Source organism: Macaca fascicularis, chromosome 5 (genome assembly GCF_037993035.2).
Source record: "Macaca fascicularis isolate 582-1 chromosome 5, T2T-MFA8v1.1".
Taxonomy (NCBI): Eukaryota; Metazoa; Chordata; class Mammalia; order Primates; family Cercopithecidae; genus Macaca; species Macaca fascicularis.
Window position 1 is genome coordinate 79,592,899 of NC_088379.1, and position 17,968 is coordinate 79,610,866.

At 41.8% G+C, this 17,968-nt stretch overlaps 1 protein-coding gene across 9 annotated transcripts in view; it reads right to left on the bottom strand.

The window, feature by feature from the left end:
- Positions 1-6,658: 6,658 nt before the first annotated feature.
- The window catches only part of PDGFRA (platelet derived growth factor receptor alpha), a 64,319-nt gene continuing 53,009 nt past the window's right edge, over positions 6,659-17,968 (bottom strand). For all 9 annotated transcript variants that reach the window (XM_005555276.4, XM_045393282.2, XM_074040014.1 and 6 more), the window contains 5 exons: positions 17,474-17,585; positions 16,117-16,216; positions 15,901-16,006; positions 14,450-14,691; positions 6,659-10,048 (listed from right to left, as the gene is read on the bottom strand). In XM_005555276.4, coding sequence (XP_005555333.3) covers positions 9,901-10,048; positions 14,450-14,691; positions 15,901-16,006; positions 16,117-16,216; positions 17,474-17,585 — 708 coding nt within the window. In that variant the 3' untranslated portion in view covers positions 6,659-9,900. The remainder of the gene's footprint in view (positions 10,049-14,449; positions 14,692-15,900; positions 16,007-16,116; positions 16,217-17,473; positions 17,586-17,968) is intronic.

Consider the following 17,968-nt stretch of genomic DNA (forward strand, 5'->3'; position numbering starts at 1 on the left):
GGACTTCTAGAAATATGTTGAAAAGGAGTGGTGAGAGTGGGCATCCTTGTCTTTTTCCAGTACTCAGAGGGAATGCTTTCAACTTTTCCTCATTCAGTATTATGTTGGATATGGGTTTGTCATAGATGGCTTTTATTACATTAAGGTGTGTCCCCTGTATGCCAATTTTGCTGAGAGTTCATCATAAAGCAATACTGGATTTTCTCAAATGCTTTTTCTGCATGTATTGACAGGATGATGTGATTTTTGTTTTTAATTCTGTTTATGTGGTGTATCACATTTATTGACTTGCATATGTTAAACCATCCCTGCATCCCTGGTGTGAAACCCACTTGATCATGGTGGATTATCTTTTTTATGTTGTTGGATTCAGTTAGCTAGTATTTTGTTAAGGATTTTAGCATCTGTGTTCATCAAGGATATCAGTCTGTAGTTCTTTTTTTTTTTTTTTTTTTTTTTTGGTGGTGGTGTTGTTGTTGCGTCCTCCCTGGTTTTGGTATTAGGGTGATGTTGACTTCATAAAATGAATTAGGGAAGGTTCCAGTTCCTTCTTTCTCTATCTTGTGGAATAATGTCAAAAGGATTGATACCAATTCTTCTTTGAATGTCTGGTAGAATTCTGCTGTGAATCCGTCTGGTCCTGGACTTTTTTTGGTTTATAATTTCTTAATTACCATTTCAATCTCGCTACTTGTTATTGGTCTGTTCAGGGTATCTAATTCTTCCTCATTTAAGCCAGAAGGGTTGTATTTTTCCAGGAATTTATCCATCTCTTCTAGGTTTTCTAGTTTACGTGCATAAAGGTGCTCATAGTAGCCTCAAATGATCTTTTGTATTTCAGTGGTGTCAGTTATAATATCTCCTGTTTTGTTTCTTAGTGAGGTTATTTGGATTTTCTCTCTTCTGTTCTTGGTTAATCTTGCTAATGGTGTATTTCATTTATCTTCTCAAAGGATCAGCTTTTTGTTTCATTTATCCTTTTTTGTTATAATTTCATTTAGTTCTGCTCTGATCTTGGTTATTTCCTTCTTATACTGAGTTTAGGTTTGGTTTGTTCCTGCTTCTCTGGTTCCTTGAGGTGTGGCTTTAGATTGTCTATTTGTGCTCTTTCAAACTTTTTGATATAGGCATTTATAGCTATGAACTTTCCTCTTAGCACCACCTTTGCTGTATCCTAGAGGTTTTGATAGGTTGTGTCATTATTGGCGTTCAGTTCAAATAATTTTTAAAATTTCCATCTTGATTTTATTTTTGACCCAATGCTCGTTCAGGAACAGGTTATTTAATTTCCATGTATTTGAATGGTTTTGAAGGTTCCTTTTAGAGTTGATTTCCAGTTTTATTCCACTGTGGTCTGAGAGAGTACTTGATATAATTTCAATTTTCTTAAATATATTGAGGCTTTTTTTATGGCCTATCATATGGTCTATCTTGGAGAAAGTTTCATGCACTGTTGAATAAAATGTGTATTCTGTGGCTGTTGGATGAAATGTTTTCTACATATCTCTTAGATCCATTTGTTCCAAAGTATAGTTTAAATCCATTGTTTCTTTGTTGATTTTCTGTCTTAATGACCTGTCGAGTGCTGTCAGTGGAGTATTGAAGTCCCCCACTATTATTGTGTTGCTGTCTCTCTCATTTCTTAGGTCTGTTAGTAATTGTTTTGTAAGTTTGGGATCTCCAGTGTTAGGTGCATATGTTTAGAATTGTGATATTTTCCTGTTGGACAAGGCCTTTTACCATTATATAACGTCCCTCTTTGTCTCTTTTAACTGCTGTTGCTTTAAAGTGTGTTGTTTATTTTTTTTTTTTTTCTGATATAAGAATAGCTACCCCTCCTTGCTTTTGGTGTCCATTTGCACAAAATGCCTCTTTCCATCCTTTTACTTTAATTCTGCGTAAGTCCTTATGTGTCAGGGGAGTCTTTTGAAGGCAGTAGATAGTTAGTTGGTGAGTTCTTATCCACTCTGTGGTTCTGTATCTTTTAAGTAGAGCATTTAGGCCATTTACATTCAATGTTAGTATTGAAATGTGAGGTACTGTTGCTTTCATCATGCTCTTTGTTGCCTGTGTGCTTTGGTTTTTTGTTTGTTGTTTTTGCTTTTTAAATTGTATTTTTGTTTTACAGGTCCTATGTGATTTATTATTTAAAGACGTTCTGTTTTGATGTGTTTCCAGGATTTGTTTCAAAATTTAGGGCTCCTTTTAGCAGTTCTTGTAGTAGTAGTTTGATAATGGTGAATTCTCTCAGCATTTGTTTGTCTGAAAACAACTGTATCTTCCCTTCATATGTGATGCTTGGTTTTGCTGGATCCAAAATTCTTGGCTGATAAAATGTTTTGTTTGAGGAGGCTGAAGATATGGCCCCAATCCCTTCTAGCTTGTAGGGCTTCTGCTGAGAAATCTGCTGTTAATCTGATGGGTTTTCCTCTGTGCTTCTGTCTCACTGCTATTAAGATTCTTTCCTTGGTCTTAATTTTGGATAACCTGATGATAATGTGCCTAGGTGAAGATCTTTTTGCAGTGAATTTCCCAGGTGTTCTTTGTGCTTCTTGTATATGGCTGTCTAGTATCTCACAAGGCCAGGGATGTTTTCCTCCATTATTCCCCCAAATATGTTTTCTAAGCTTTTAGAATTGTCTTCTTCCTCAGGAACACCAATTATTCTTAGATTTGGTTGTTTAACACAATCCCAGATTTTTTGGAGGCTTTGTTCATATTTTCTTATTCTTTTTTCTTTTTTTTATTATTACACTTTAAGTTCTAGGATACATGTGCACAACATGCAGGTTTGTTACATAGGTATACATGTACCATGTTGGTTTGCTGCACCCATCAACTCATCATTTACATTAGGTGTTTCTCCTAATGCTATCCCTTCCCTGGCCCCTAACACCCTGACAGGCCCCAGTGTGTGATGTTCCCCGCCCTGTGTCCATGTGCTCTTGTTATTCAACTCCCATCTGTGAGTGAGAACATGTAGTGTTTAGTTTTCTGTCCTCATGATATTTGCTTAAAATGATGGTTTCCGGCTTCATCCATGACCCTGCAAAGGACATGAACTCATCCTTTTTTACGGTTGCATCTTATTCTTTTTTCTTTGTGTTTGTTGGATTGGGTTAATCCGAAGACCTTGTCTTTGAGCCCTAAAATTCTTTCTTCTAGTTGTTCAATTCTATTGCTGAGACTTTCCAGAGCATTTCACATTTCTAAAAGTGTGTCCAAAGTTTCCTGAATTTTTTTATTGTTTTTTCCTTAAGCTATCTATTTCCATGAGTATTTCTCTCTTCACTTCTTATATAATTGTTTAGATTTCTTTGCATTGGGCTTCACCTTCTTCTGGTCCCTCCCTGATAAGCTTAATAACTAACTTCTTGAATTCTTTTTCAAGTAAATCAGGGATTTCTTCTTGGTTTGGATCCATTGCTGGTGAACTAGTGTGATTTTCGGAGGGTGTTGAAGAGCCTTGTGTTGTCATATTACCAGGGTTGGTTTTCTGATTTCTTCTCATTTGGGTAGGCTCTGTCAGCAGGAAGGTATAGGGCTGAAGGCTGTTGTTCAGATTCTTTTGTCCCACAGGGTATTCCTTCGATGTAGTACTCTCCCACTTTTCCTATGGATGTGGCTTCCTATGAGCTAAACTGCAGTGATTGTGTGATTGTTTTCTTTCTTCTGGGTCTAGCCACCCAGTTAGTCTACCCAGCTCCGGACTGGTACTGGGGGTTGTCTGCACAGAGTCCTGTGATGTGAACTGTCTGTAGGTCTCTCAGCCATGGATACCAGTTCTTGTTTTGGTGGAGGTCGTGGACAGTGCAATGGACTCATGAGGGTCCTTAGTTTTGGTGGTTCAATGCTTTATCTTTGTGCTGCTTGACCTCCTGCCAGAAGGCAGTACTTTCCAGGAAGCATCAGCTATAGTAGTGTGGAGAGGAACCAGCGGAGGGCGGAGCCCTAGAACTCCCAAGATTATACGCCCTTTGTCTTATGCTACCAGGGTGGATAGGGAAGGACCATCAGATGGGGGCGGGGCTAGGCATGTCTGAGCTCACACTCTCCTTGGGCAGGTCTTGCTGAGGCTGCTGTTGGGGGATGGGGGTAAGATTCCCAGGTCACTGGAGTTGTATACCTAGGAGGATTATGGCTGTTTCCGCTGAGTCATGCAGGTTGTCACAGAAGTGGGGGAAAGCCGGCAGCCACAAGCCTCACCCAGCTCCCCAGCAAACCGAAGGGCTTGTCTCACTCCCACCATGCCCCTCCCCCCACAGCCCTGAGTCTGTTTCCAGGCAGAGGGCAAGATGGGCTTGAAAACTTGCCTGAGGCTATCCTCCACCCAGCTGGGAGAGAAAAGGGCTTTAGCTATTCCCCTGCCTGTGAAGTCTGCACACACCGATTTGCACCCTCCCCTGAATTCCGGCCAGGAGCCTTCTTGCCCCGTTCAAATTGTTGCAAAGTTCAGTTAGAGATTTCCTTCTCCCTGTAGAGTTTTACCCCCTGCTCCTCTGTCCACCCTCCCTATGGATCCCTGTGGTGCCGGGCAGGAATGGGCTGCTTGGGGACCCAGCAAGCTCCCAGGGCCTTTCTGCTGCTTCCTCTACCCCTGTATTTTGCTCGGCTCTCTAACTTGACTCAGCTCCAGGTAAAGTAGGAAACTTCTGCAAGCAAACCTTCAGCTTCTCCAGTGGGACTGTGCATTTGGTAAAGGAGGGTCTCCCTATCCCAGTTCCGCAGTTGGGGCACTCACAGTATTTGGGGTGTCTCCCCGGTCCTGCAGGAGAAGTCCACTTCCATCAGAGGGTCTATGGGTCCTCTCAGGATTGCTGGTTTGTCCTTGCAATCAATCTGGAGCTAAAATTCACAATGTAAGCCTCTGCATGCTGCTCTGTCCTGAGCTGCAATCTAGTCCTGCGTCTCATACGCTATGATCTTCTGAATCCCTCCTTGGAGGTTTAACTCCAAAGAAGTATGCTTCCAGCTGCAGGCTATTTGAATTTGGATAAGGAGTTATGTTGGAATAGGGTGCTATATTCTGATTATTAACAACATAATCAATTTTCGTTGTCCGTGAGCTCAAAATAAGGTGAGTTGTACCATTTTTAAAATTCCTAAAGTCACTTGCTTCAGTATGCTTCAGAACTCAAAACCCACATTCTCTCATAGTTACCACATTGTGTTTCTTCCAATCCTGTTTTGAAGACCATAAGACCATGATTCCTGGGCAGAGGAATGTGGGGCAGAGGAGACTAGAAAACTGCATGTAATGTTCAAAGCCAGTGATTCATGTGCAGACGCTCAAGAACTTACGTAGCAATCCTGTCTGAAGACTTGAGCTCAACATCAATTTATTTCTGCACACCCTTTGGCCTAGCAATTTCATTTGTAGAAATCCATTCTACAAAACACATACTGTGTGCAAATATGTATGTTGCAAAGATGTTCATGAAATCATTTTAATAGCAAAGAACTGGAAACTATAAATCCATTTTATAGGAACATGATTGCATAAATTATGGTACATTTACATAATGGGATCCTATGAAGCTAATAAAAATGAGGGCAGTCTGCCTCTATATACTTTTCACAGAGATCCCTAAAACAGCATTAAAAAAAAAACAGAACTGTGGACTGTGCTATGGGTGATGATGTGGCAATGTAGGTTCATCAGCTGTAGCAAATGTGGAGAATGTTAGTGATGGGGAGGCTTTGTGGGTGTGGGGGCAGGGGACACATGGGAAATCTCTGTACCTTCTACTCAATTTTGCTGCACATATAAAACTGCTTTGATAAATAGTTTTAAAAAGAAAAGGAAAAAAGAACATTACAAAGGATTACATGAAGTGAGATCCCATTTAGGTAGATATGAAGCAAACGTAGAGATGTGTGTATTGGAGGAATATATATACACAGATGCATAGAAAGGGAACTAGAAGGTTAAAAGACACACCAAGTGGTACAGCACTGCCTCTTGGAAACAGGACAGGGAGACGGAAGAAGACACGGTGAAAAAATTAACATTTTACCTCCTACGCGTTTACGAAAGTTGAATGTTGTACAGAGTAAATGCAGTCCTGTATTCCTCATGCAGGGGAAGAAAACACCACAGGATAAAGACAAACAATCAAAAAAATGATGAGACCAAAGATGAGTCAAGTTACAATCATCTTTAAGTCAAATACTGTGTTGTAGAACAATCTAGCTCATATAATGTCTTAAACCTTAGATGTTCTATTGGTTCATCAAAAGCCTAACATAGGCCAGGCATGGTGGTTCACGGCTGTAATCCCAGCACTTTGGGAGGCCGAGGCAGGCAGATCACCTAAGGTCAGGAGTTTGAGACCAGCCTGGCCAACATGATGAAACCTCGTCCCTACTAAAAATACAAAAATAAGCCGGTCATGGTGGCAGGCACCTATAATACCAGCTACTGGGGAGGCTGAGGCAGGAGAACTGCTTAAACTCAGGAGGCAGAAGTTGCAGTGACCTGAGATTGCACCACTGCACTCCAGCCTAGATGAAAAGAGCAAAACTCCATCTCAGAAAAAAAAAAAAAAAAAAAAAGGCCTAATATAGAGTCCTACAAATGTTGCTAAGAAAGTAAATTGAACAGGATTGCTTTAATTCTTATGATTAAACTAAAAACAAAAATGCTGGAACCTTAGCATAACTTTAAATTATATATCATTTATTGAAATATAAAGATCTTCATTTACACGTTTTAAAACAAAAACATGAACAGGGGCATTCATAATACATTTTGTATTGGTAGGCCCTATCAAGTTAGTTCTTCTCACACATTCACCACACTGTTGTTTTGGGAACATGTAAGTATCTTTCTCTTTATTTCTAAAATATAAATTTTGGACATTCAAAAGTGCAACAGTTAATGTGCCTGTGGGGATTATCACAGTTAAAAAAATATAAACAAAGGCAGTGATACAGCTTGTCATAAATGTTTTGGCAGTATTCTCCAAGTCTATATAGAAATACATATATACATATTGATGTATAACATCATTTTATCTTACGTCCCTCTTCACAAAAATAGGACCATTTTGTACAGATTGGCAGACCACATTTTAAGGACATCACTGATCATTTAAAAAGTCACAAATTGTGTTTCTCAGGCCAGCTTTGATTGTCATCATAAAAATAGAAAGTAGGAAAGATTGGCAAATTTTCTTCTGGAGACTTTGCAGGAGGCCAAAAAGGAAACAAATCTGGAATTTGTTGAAAACACACACACACAAAAATGCAGTCATATACAAATTCAGGTGGGAGCATTTGTTAGGACTGGAAACTGCTGGACTGAGAAGTTTCATCCGGTCTCATGATGTCATGCAAGGCTCACGGCAATATCAAAATGCAAAGCACCAACAAAATAAGGCTGTACAAGGGAGAGTGAGCGATAAACAGAATGCTTGAGCTGTGATTCTAGAAACACAAATGTATTTCAAGTCTAATTGGCTCTACAGAACCTAGTCAGGTTTTCGTTTTTAATTGGCCAATCTGGCTCAGTCTTGGCACTTACTATGAAATAGGTGGATAAGAAAGTTGGGACTTGCATTGAGATTACACCAGTAGGTAGTCAAGTACTTTGTTATTGCTTCTACATCTTCCAAAACATCACCTGCCAATAGCACATACAGTGATTGCAGTAATCACAGCCCATGTTTCATTCATATGGTATCAGCAATTAAGCAGTATTGCAAAGAATGCCAATGAACTCACACCAACCTGTTTGACAGTGTGGATAGATGTGACAATTGATCCTCCCATCTAACCTCAAATTATCAGTAAAACTTAAAATGTTTTTTCCACCAAAACACTGAGCTGGTTACACAGAGACTTGGAACACTGAATTGCATAATTGTTGTACATGCCTTTCCTTGGCGGGGAATGGAGTGGGAGGCAGAAGATGGGAGACGGGGCAAGTTCATCTCCCCCATACGGTAGGAAGTAGCGTCTTTACTTTTGGAAAACCTGTCAAAACCAAACTTTAGCTTTCTCAGCCTCAGCTAAGACTGGAAAGTTAAATTAAGATCGCAATTGCTAGCTAGATGGCATTAAATGTCACTAACCTGAAGCCAAGGATTTAAATAGTAGGCTTCCTGCATGGTTGAATTCCAACCCTGTTCCAAAGTTCAAATTATTTGTTTCCCATGGCAACTTCCTGAAACCTAAGTCAGTGTTTCTGAAAACTGGCAGATCAGAACAGCCAGGGAGTTTAGAAAAATACAGATTCTGGTTTCCCTCAGACTTCATACTTCAGAATCTCAGGGATGGAAACCCAGGATCCAGTCATCCCGGCTGCCATGCACATTTGAGAACTGAGGATCCAGGCTAATGCACATCCAGCCTCCACTAAAGAATACCTTTATGGTCTCAAGTTTCAAACTCTTTCTCTTTAGGGTAAGGGGTGAAAGAAGCAGGCTGATGTCTGGGCATCCTTCTGACCCTTTTCAGGTTCATAGATTCAAAAAATGCATATATTGGGGTCATCAAAGCTTTCACCAGGCATGAAGAAAAAACAAAAAACGTCTGCAAATCCAGTCTTTTTGCTGATCATTATATTTTCCATTGGGTAATATACATGAGAAGTTATGTTCAGCACAGGTTTATGCCTCTACATTGAGAACTTTTAAGACTTAAGAGTCTTGTTTCCTGTAATCCCAGCACTTTGGGAGGCCGACATGGGTGGATCACGAGGTCAGGAGATCAAGACCATCCTGGCTAACATGGTGAAACCCCGTCTCTACCAAAAATAGAAAAAAATTAGCCGGGCGTGGTGGCGGACGCCTGTAGTCCCAGCTACTTGGGAGGTTGAGGCAGGAGAATGGCGTGAATCCCGGGAGGCGGAGCTTGCAGTGAGCCAAGATCGCGACACCGCACTCCAGCCTGGGTGACTGAGCAAGACTCTGTCTCAAAAAAAAAAAAAAAAAAAAAAAAAGAGTTTTGTTTGCTTCTAATCCCATTATTTCAGAGGGCAGTTAATTGTTTTTAATACAATGGATTGGGGAACCTATTCAGTACAGTTAAAAATTCTGACTTCCTGGACAATACTACTTTTACTTTGTTCTCTATGCTCAACTAAATTTAATTCACTACAGCTATTACCATACTTTATAGAGAAACATGTTATTTAATATAAATGTCAAAAACTGTCAAACTTGTCACCTACTTAGTAAGGATTGTTTTAAATTGTGCTTTCTCTGGAGGGAAATCATGTTACATATTACACATTTAGCATTACTGATAACAGTAGTATTATTATAAATGTAGATTACAATATGAAAATGAGTTGCCAGGCTTCTAAATGCCCCAAATCTATTAAACATAGTTGGTTAATTGTTATTCTTTATCTCTTTAACACTAAAAAAAATAGCAAAATGTTATAGTACCAGTACCCTTTAAGGTTCAAAAGTGGTTTTTCATGCACTTCTTTAAAAAGTTCAACAGCAGCTGATATCAGGTTTCAAGAGGGAAGTACATGGATGGATTGAGTGGTCTCTTCAGAAGTCCAAAGAAGATAGTTAATACAATCTAAACATAGCCTTGGTTAGAGTTATTTACATAATTACAATGCTGAAGTTTTGTCGCAGTATAAATTGTGTCCATTGGACTCTCACCAATGTTCTTGAAGCACAAAGTTCACCTTCCGTGGCCTATTATTCCCCTGTCCATCTATCTCCAAACTTCACACACCGCTGAGATGCTACTGAAAAAGTTCATTTCAAAATATCCCATTCATTCATATTTAGAAAGCCCCCTGAGGCCCTTGGCTGGGAACTTCTCTTTAGACATCAACCAAGTCCTCCTCTCAACCTCCGCATTGCAATAAAGTGGTTTTCTGAACGGGATCCAGAGGTGGCCCCAGAAGTGGAAGGAACCCCTCGAATCTGCCAGTTACAGGAAGCTGTCTTCTACCAGGTCTGAAGAGTCTATGCCGATGTCGTCCATCATGTCGATGTCTTCAATGGTCTCGTCCTCTCTCTTGATGAAGGTGGAACTGCTGGAACCCGTCTCAATGGCACTCTCTTCAGAGGTCTGCGAGCTGGAGGAGGGAGAGAAGAGCAAAGATTACAACTCCTGCAAAGAACTAGAACTAGACTGTGGCCCCCTAGAGACAAAGGAAAGCCTTTGGCATTCAAATCTGGGCTGTACGGTATGGCAAGATTCTGCCCCCAGGCCTGACATGCTGTGGTAGGCCACATAGAAAACCAAGGTCCACCCATCATTTTTACACTTCAGCTTTCCTGCTTTTCTGCCAGGTCTTTCATCAAAGTTGCTGACAAGCTGCAACAATTTCTACTTGCCCTACTCAATCCTAATGGAAGAGAAAATAAGCAATGCCTGATCCAAAGGCCCGGGAAGGTAGAGCAAGGGGTGAAGTCAGCTGCAAGCTGCAGCCAGGACCATCAGGTGCTCTCCCGGAAGCCTCCTGGGCATCCAAACTGTGTTCTCAGGATCTCATGCCACTTGCCTGGAATGCCCTCTTCCCCTCTCTCTTGACATCCAATGCCCGCAGCCCCCATCCCATCTTGAAGGCCCAGGTGATGGCTCCTTACGTACTGGAGCAGTGGCCGAAAGGGGAGTTCTGGAGTCAGAAAGCCTTAGGTCTGGAATGGTCCCCCCACTTACTAGCTGTGTGATGCTACACAAGTTACTTAACTTGAACTTGAACTTCAACTGGGAAAGTTCAATTCCTGGTGTGTCAAAATCTGCAGCTCAGCCTGGTGTAGCCCTAGAAAATTTCTGGGCACCTTTCTCATGTTATTTATTTCAATGTGACTTTCTAACTTTATATAAAAGCAGAACCCTTTTACAACTCAAATATTATTCGGAGCCCACAAATACAAAGTAACCAAATTGAGAAAAGATCTGAGACAGAGAGCCCTAGATTCCCTGCTCAGCCTTCCCCGACCCCTGTGAAGTTCCACCACGGACCCCTAAAACTTGGAGGAACACCGTTTGCTCAAGGGATATAAACACATTATAAAAACTGGCCTGAGCAAAGCATAATAAAAAACCAAAGACTGATAGGCCACTTTGTCCCATCTTCAAATCACATAACATATTCTAAAACAAAATAGAAAAGCCATACTTTTAAAATTACCCAGTTCATACAAATAAACAAGGGCTGTCTACATATTATACCTAAATTGGTTAACAAAGGTCATAGTCATAAGCCTTCAAAATAATGCTCTTATGGGAAAGAAGAGGGAAAAACACACACACACACAAGCAACTTGGACCTTGAACGAGGGGCCACTATCATCACCTTCTCCTACCTCTGTCCAAGGGCCATGCAAAGAGAGCAGAGAACTGGGGCATAGTCTCCTCCATCCAACCACGTGAACTAGTGATTCTCAGTCCTGCCTGGGCATTAGCTCCACCTTGGTGCTGAGTTAAAGAATCTAGGCCAGGCGAGGTGGTTCATGCCTATAATGCTAGCACTTTGGGAGGCCGAGGCCAATGGATCTCTTGAGGTCAGGAGTTCACAACTAGCCTGGCCAACATGGTGAAACCCCATCTCTACTAAAAATACAAAAAGTAGCTGGGCATGGTGGCATGTGCCTGTAATCCCAGCTACTTAGGAGGCGGAGGTACAAGAATGGCTTGAACCCAGGAGGCAGAAGTTGCAGTCAGCCGAGATTGCACCACTGTACTCCAGCCTGGGTGACAGAGCGAGATTCTCAAAAAAAAAAAAAAAAAGAAAAAGAAAGAAAGAAAATCTAGGTAATGATCATCCAATGACTGCTAATGTTACAAAAGGCAGACAACTGGACAGTGCAAACCTCCTGACAGAAGCACACAGAACCATCTTTGAAGCATGTTTGCCAAAGATCTATCCTGAGTCAGGTTAAGTTCCTAGACTAACTACCAGTTTGCAACACATAGAGAGGACAGAAGCACCTGAGAAGGACATTACAAGGATGTAATCAGGATAATGACCTCCGGCTCCGTACATGTTGCTGCAAAGGACATGATCTTGTTCTTTTTTTTATTTCATTTTTGTATTTTCCACTTCTTAAGTTCAAGAGTACATGTGCAGTTTGTGCAGGTTTGTTACATAGGTAAACATGTGTCATGGTGGTTTGCTGCACAGATCATCCCATCACCCATCCTTTAGCTATTCTTCCTGATGCTCCACCTAACCCCCAACCCCTGAAAGGCCCCAGTGTGTGTTGTTTCCCTCCATGTGTCCATGTGTCCTCATTGTTCAGCTCCCACAGATAAGCGAGAACATGCGGTGTTTGGTTTTCTGTTCCTGTATTAGTTTGCTGAGGATAATGGCTTCCAGCTCCATCTGCAAAGGACATGATCTCATTCCTTTTTATGACTGCATAGTGTTCCATGGTGTATATGTACCATATTTTCTTTACCCAGTCTATCATTGATGGGCATTAGGTTGATTCCACGATTTTGCTATTGTGAACAGTGCAGCAGTGAACATATACGTGCACGTGTCCTTGTAATAGAATGATTTATATACCTCTGTCACCTCTGGGTATATACCCAGTAACGGGATTGATGGGTCAAATAGTATTTCTGCCTCTAGGTCTTTGGGGGAATTGCCACACTGTGTTCCACAGTGGTTGAACTAATTTACACTCCAACTAACATTGTAAAGTGTTTCTTTTTCTCCACAACCTCACCACCATTGGTTGATTTTTGACTTTTAAATAATAGTCATTCTGACTGGTGGGAGATGGTATCTCAGATCTTGTTCTTTTTCATCGATGCACAGTATCCCATGGTGTATATGTGCCAGATGTTCTTTATCTAATCTACTGTCAATGGGCATTTAGGATAATTACATGTCTTTGCTATTGTGAACAGTGTTGCACTGAACATACGTATGCATGTCTTTATGGTAGAATGATTTATATTCCTTTGGTTATACACCCAATAATGGGATTGCTGCGTCGAAAGGTAATTCTGCTAAAAGTTCTTTAAGGCCGGACGCAGTAGCTCAAGCCTGTAATCCCAGCACTTTGGGAGGCCAAGGCGGGTGGATCACAAGGTCAGGAGATCCAGACCATCCTGGCCAACACGGTGAAACCCCGTCTCTACTAAAAATACAAAAAATTAGCCAGGCGTGGTAGCAGGCACCTGTAGTTCCAGCTACTCGGGAGGCTGAGGCAGGAGAATGGTGTGAACCCGGGAGGTGGAGCTTGCAGTGAGCGGAGATCTCACCAATCCACTCCAGCCTGGGTGACAAAGCAAGACTCCATCTCAAAAAAAAAAAAAAAAAAAAAAAAGTTCTTTGACTCTATCTCAAAAAAAAAACAAAAAAAAAAGTTCTTTGAGAAATCTGCACTCCAGAGAGCAGTGTATAAGCATCCCCTTTTCTCCACAACTTCACCAGCATCTGTTATTTTTTGACTTTTTAATAATAACCATTCTGACTGGTGTGAGATGGTATCTCATCATGGTTCTGATTTGCATTTCTCTAGTGATCAGTGATGTTGAGCATTTTTTCGCATACTTGTTGGCTGCATGTATGTCTTCTTTTGAAAAGTGTCTGCTCATGTCCTCTGCCCACTTTTTAATGGAGTACGATAATATTTGTGAGATAATTTGAACTTTAACTGGCTGTCTGATGCCTTAACGATTTATTGTCCCTGTTTTGGGTGAGATAATGGCATTGTAGTTATTTTTAATAACTTTTTAATAACTGTTGCTATTCTTTAAAATAGAGCCCTTATCTTTAAGAGACACACACTAGAATATTTATGGGTGAAATGATATGGTGTCTAGGATTTGCTTCCAAACAATCCAGAGGAGGCTGAGGAGAGACAGACATGGCCATGCATGCATCCAGGCTGGCAGAGTGCACAGTCATTGAAACTGGGTGATGAATACTGAACAGCTCACTATACTATGTGAATTGTGCACATGTTAGAAATCTTCCAGAGTATAAAATTTAAAAGAAAGAAGAATCAAATTAGCCAGGGAGCAGTTGGCCACCACCCCCAGGGATTCTAATTTGTTGTTTTGGGTGAGGCTTGTATATCAATAGTTTTTAAATCTCTGCAGGTGATTCCAATTCACAGGTAGGGTATAGCATCAAAGGACCCAGTCCCGCCTCTCTCCACTTTTTCCCTAGTTCAATGACTATTTAAGACAATGGCAGGAGAGGCTTATATGATCTCAATAATCACAGTTCTGTATCAATTTGATCAAATTACCTGAGAACTTAGCTCAAAGATTCTCCACCAGAGAAGCATGACCCTCTCCCCACAACATGCACACCCCTCTCCCAGCCCCAGGGGGAATATATTAGAATCATCTGGGAAGCATTTTCAAAACCACACCGACCTCCTGAGGATTCTGCAACTTGCCCCCAAGTACAGATTTACTACCCAGGAGTGCACCATTATCAGGTCCTCTCCTTCATGGCCTGTGGGGGAGGGGAAAGGTGAGACACTGACGCTGCCCCCACAGCTACCTGTGTCTGTTCCTCTTGCCCAGGTCCTCCTCCTCAGGGACAGGGTCAATGTCAGGCAGAGGAATGATGTAGCCGCTGTCAGCGCTCAGTCTCTGCTCATCCAGACCACCCTCCCAGTCCTTCAGCTTGTCTTCCTCATTTTTGTAGGTGACACCAATGTACGCATTGTCTGAGTCCACACGCATGCGTGCCACAGCAGGATGGTCACTCTTCAGGAAGTCCAGGTGAATTTTTTCATAACTCTATAAACATTCATTGAACATATTTAATCAAGTTTTAATGACCAAACCTCAAAAATGAATAGAGACACTCAGAACTTACTATTATTTAACTGTACATATTTCCAAACTATCTAGAAGATGTGGGACTTAGTTGAAGGAGAGTCATGTCAACTATCCCCAGAGACGTAGAACATGAAGAAGTGGCCACCAACGGTAAAGAGCTTCTGCCAGTAGGTGCTAAGATACCAGTGGCCCCTTCTCCAAGTCAGTAGCTACAACCGAGAACCCTTCTGGTCCTCATCACATTGCCTTTCCAGGGCTTGGATGGGTCCCACAGAGAGGCAGTGAGGACTTCTATTGGGGGGATAATACCCAAAGCCTTCATGATCCTTAAACATTGGAGAGGTCTAACATTGGATGTGAACAGACCCTATTTTCAACAATAGCTTCAATCTCTTCCCACCAACACATTTCCACCAATCAGTCTCTTTGACCAACTGACGGTTAATTTCCTTCTGCCTCCTGCCTCACTGCCTCACTGCCTCACTGCCTCAACTGTGAAAGTTGTAGTGGGCAGTGAGATAATTAACAGACAGAAGTGTTTAATTTGCAGTTTAGCACACAATCTCCTAATGCTGTTCCTCCTTGAGAAAAATGAAGAACAATGATAAGTATAAAAAGTCTACACAGGGACTAATCTGAATCTAAGAAACTGAGGTTATGTCTGAGTTTTCCTCTCAACACCTCAGCAGAAAGTTGTTTTATTCATTTACATATCGTGCTTGGTTCCATGAAATTACATTTGTTCCTCTGAACAATGCTTCCTATTCCACAAAAACCAGCTGGTGCCACAGATAACAGCTGAGGTTCTTCTTTCCAGTTAGCTGGTAAAAGCCAATTTTGCATGGATTTAAGTGCATTCAAATTAGCGATGTAATGGCCATGGATTCCCTGAGTCTTCTAACTGCACACTAACTTCTGATACTCAAACATCTGGAGAAGAGTAGGTGCTGCGCATTTAAGATGAAAGGAAAGGCCCGCGGGAAGGAGAGGGTTTTCATTCATCATTGCTACTAGGGTCGTGTGGAGCACCGCCATGAAGCCCAGCAACTGGATCACACCATCTTTTGCCTCTCTTGAAAATGCTCCTCTAGAAATGCCAAACAGCACAGCTCACTGGTATAACTTTCAGCTTTATCCAGACCTTTCCACCCACAGATCCAAACACACCTTTTTATATTGTCCAGGCAGCAGATTCTCCACAATCTCACTCAGGTGGTAAAAGGAGGGTCTCTTCTCTGGCTCACTGTTCCAGCATTTCACCATGATCTCGTAGCTGAGGGACAGAACTCAAGAGTGGGCACAAGGGGGAAGTCTCAGGGTCCCTCCCTCCCCCTAGACCCACAGAGTGTGAACACAGGCCCCCGGGATGGGGAAGAAGCTCACACTTCACTGGTAGCATGGTCAGGCTTGGCCATCCGGTACCCACTCTTGATCTTATTGTAGAAAGTAGAATCCACCATCATGCCAGGGTAAGGAGTACCACCTACAAGCCAAACAATAAACACCAGGACTAACAAATGCTCAGTGCATTGTTGAAACACTTGGCATGATAGAACACTGTTAGAATACCTTTCAGATCCTATAGCCTTGAAACACTGTTTTTTTTTTCAAGAAAATTCAGTGTCATCATCTCCTTGACTTCAGAGACCAGCTCAAATCTTAAATTTAATTAGGACTCCAGGTTGGTCAAGTCCAAGTACCATCAAAAAAATTCTATATCTTTAGAAACAAGCATTCAAGTGTTTTTCAATGTGTATGACTATTGGATCAACACAGACAAAATGAACTAGAAAAGCAAGGAGAAATTCTGAATCATTAAAACTCAGAGAGTCTTTTTCACCAGGTATGTTCAAATCGCTAAAGCAAAAATCAAAGTGGGGGCCTCTCTGCTTTTAAGGGAGTACGAGACTCCATTAAACCACTGGGGGATGATCCATTGTGATCATCCATGGAGGGAGAACTAGGATGAAAAGGGAGACGGGGCAGGAAGACACACTTTCCTATTACATCCTGATCACAGATAAATCCATGAAACATTTCACATATTCAAAGCCAAGGCCAGGTCAAGTTAAGTTCCCTCTCTGAAGCCTTCCCACACTATTCCAGGACTCCTTTCTCTTTACTCAAGATTTGAATTGCAATTTTAAATCAGTACCACACTGTTTATCCTAAGTGTGTAAGTCTCATCTCCCCAGATGAACCATCCAGATGTCAGGGTTATGGCTGATCCTTCTCTTAGGGACCTCACCGGGCAGCCCAGGGCACCTGGGTTGTTCACCACCTGGGTTGTCAAGACTGGCCAATGACAACCAGGAATGAGAGCCCTGCCCTTCCCTCCACATATCCCTTTTCACTTAATCATCAATCACCACCAGGTGACAGAGGGCCCACTCTCCAAGGGTGTACCCATGTGACCCAAAGCCCAAAATGAAAAAGCAGCTGGGATGCAAATATCATTGGGACCACTTCCAATGGGAGGAAGTCACTCTGGCATAGCCCAAAGGAGAGGAGGGGCAGAGGTCAGGAGTGAGATGCAACCCCCAACAAAGACCCCATTTCCACCTTCATGGGCCTATCTCAGACACAATAAGGCACAACGTGTGGTATGAGGCAGCTGAAGGGTACTGGCCTCACACCAGGTTATCTTAACACTGTATACATGCTGGGGCTTGAAAGAACACATTTTCCTTCCAGTGGTGTTTCAGAACAGCCCAAACAAGCAGCAATGTCAGGCCCATACCAAGGGAAAAGATCTCCCAGAGCAGAATGCCGTAAGACCAGACATCACTCAGTGTGGTGTAGAGGTTGTCAAAGATGCTCTCAGGAGCCATCCACTTCACGGGCAGAAAGGTCTGCAAGGAAGGAGGGAGAGAGTTAAACCCATGTCTACTCACTGATGATCTACAGCAGTGGAAATGGAAAAGGGTTCCCTTTGGGCTCTTAATAACTTGTGCTAATTATCTTGTCCCATTTGAGTGTCTCTTATATGTGTTTTGTTCATTGCTGAACTCTCAGTGCCTAGCACATAGTAGGTGTTCAACAAATACTAGATGAATGATGAATGATCAATATTGCCTTTTATGTCCTCCAAAGGAATAATATCCAAAAACACTAATCCTGAATTTTCACCCAAAAGGTGTAAGCCCTGAAGGGACCTGTTTCCTCTATTTAGATATTCCTGGGAACAAAATTAAGAACAGATCCAGTGATCTATGAGTCGATTACAGCTATCATG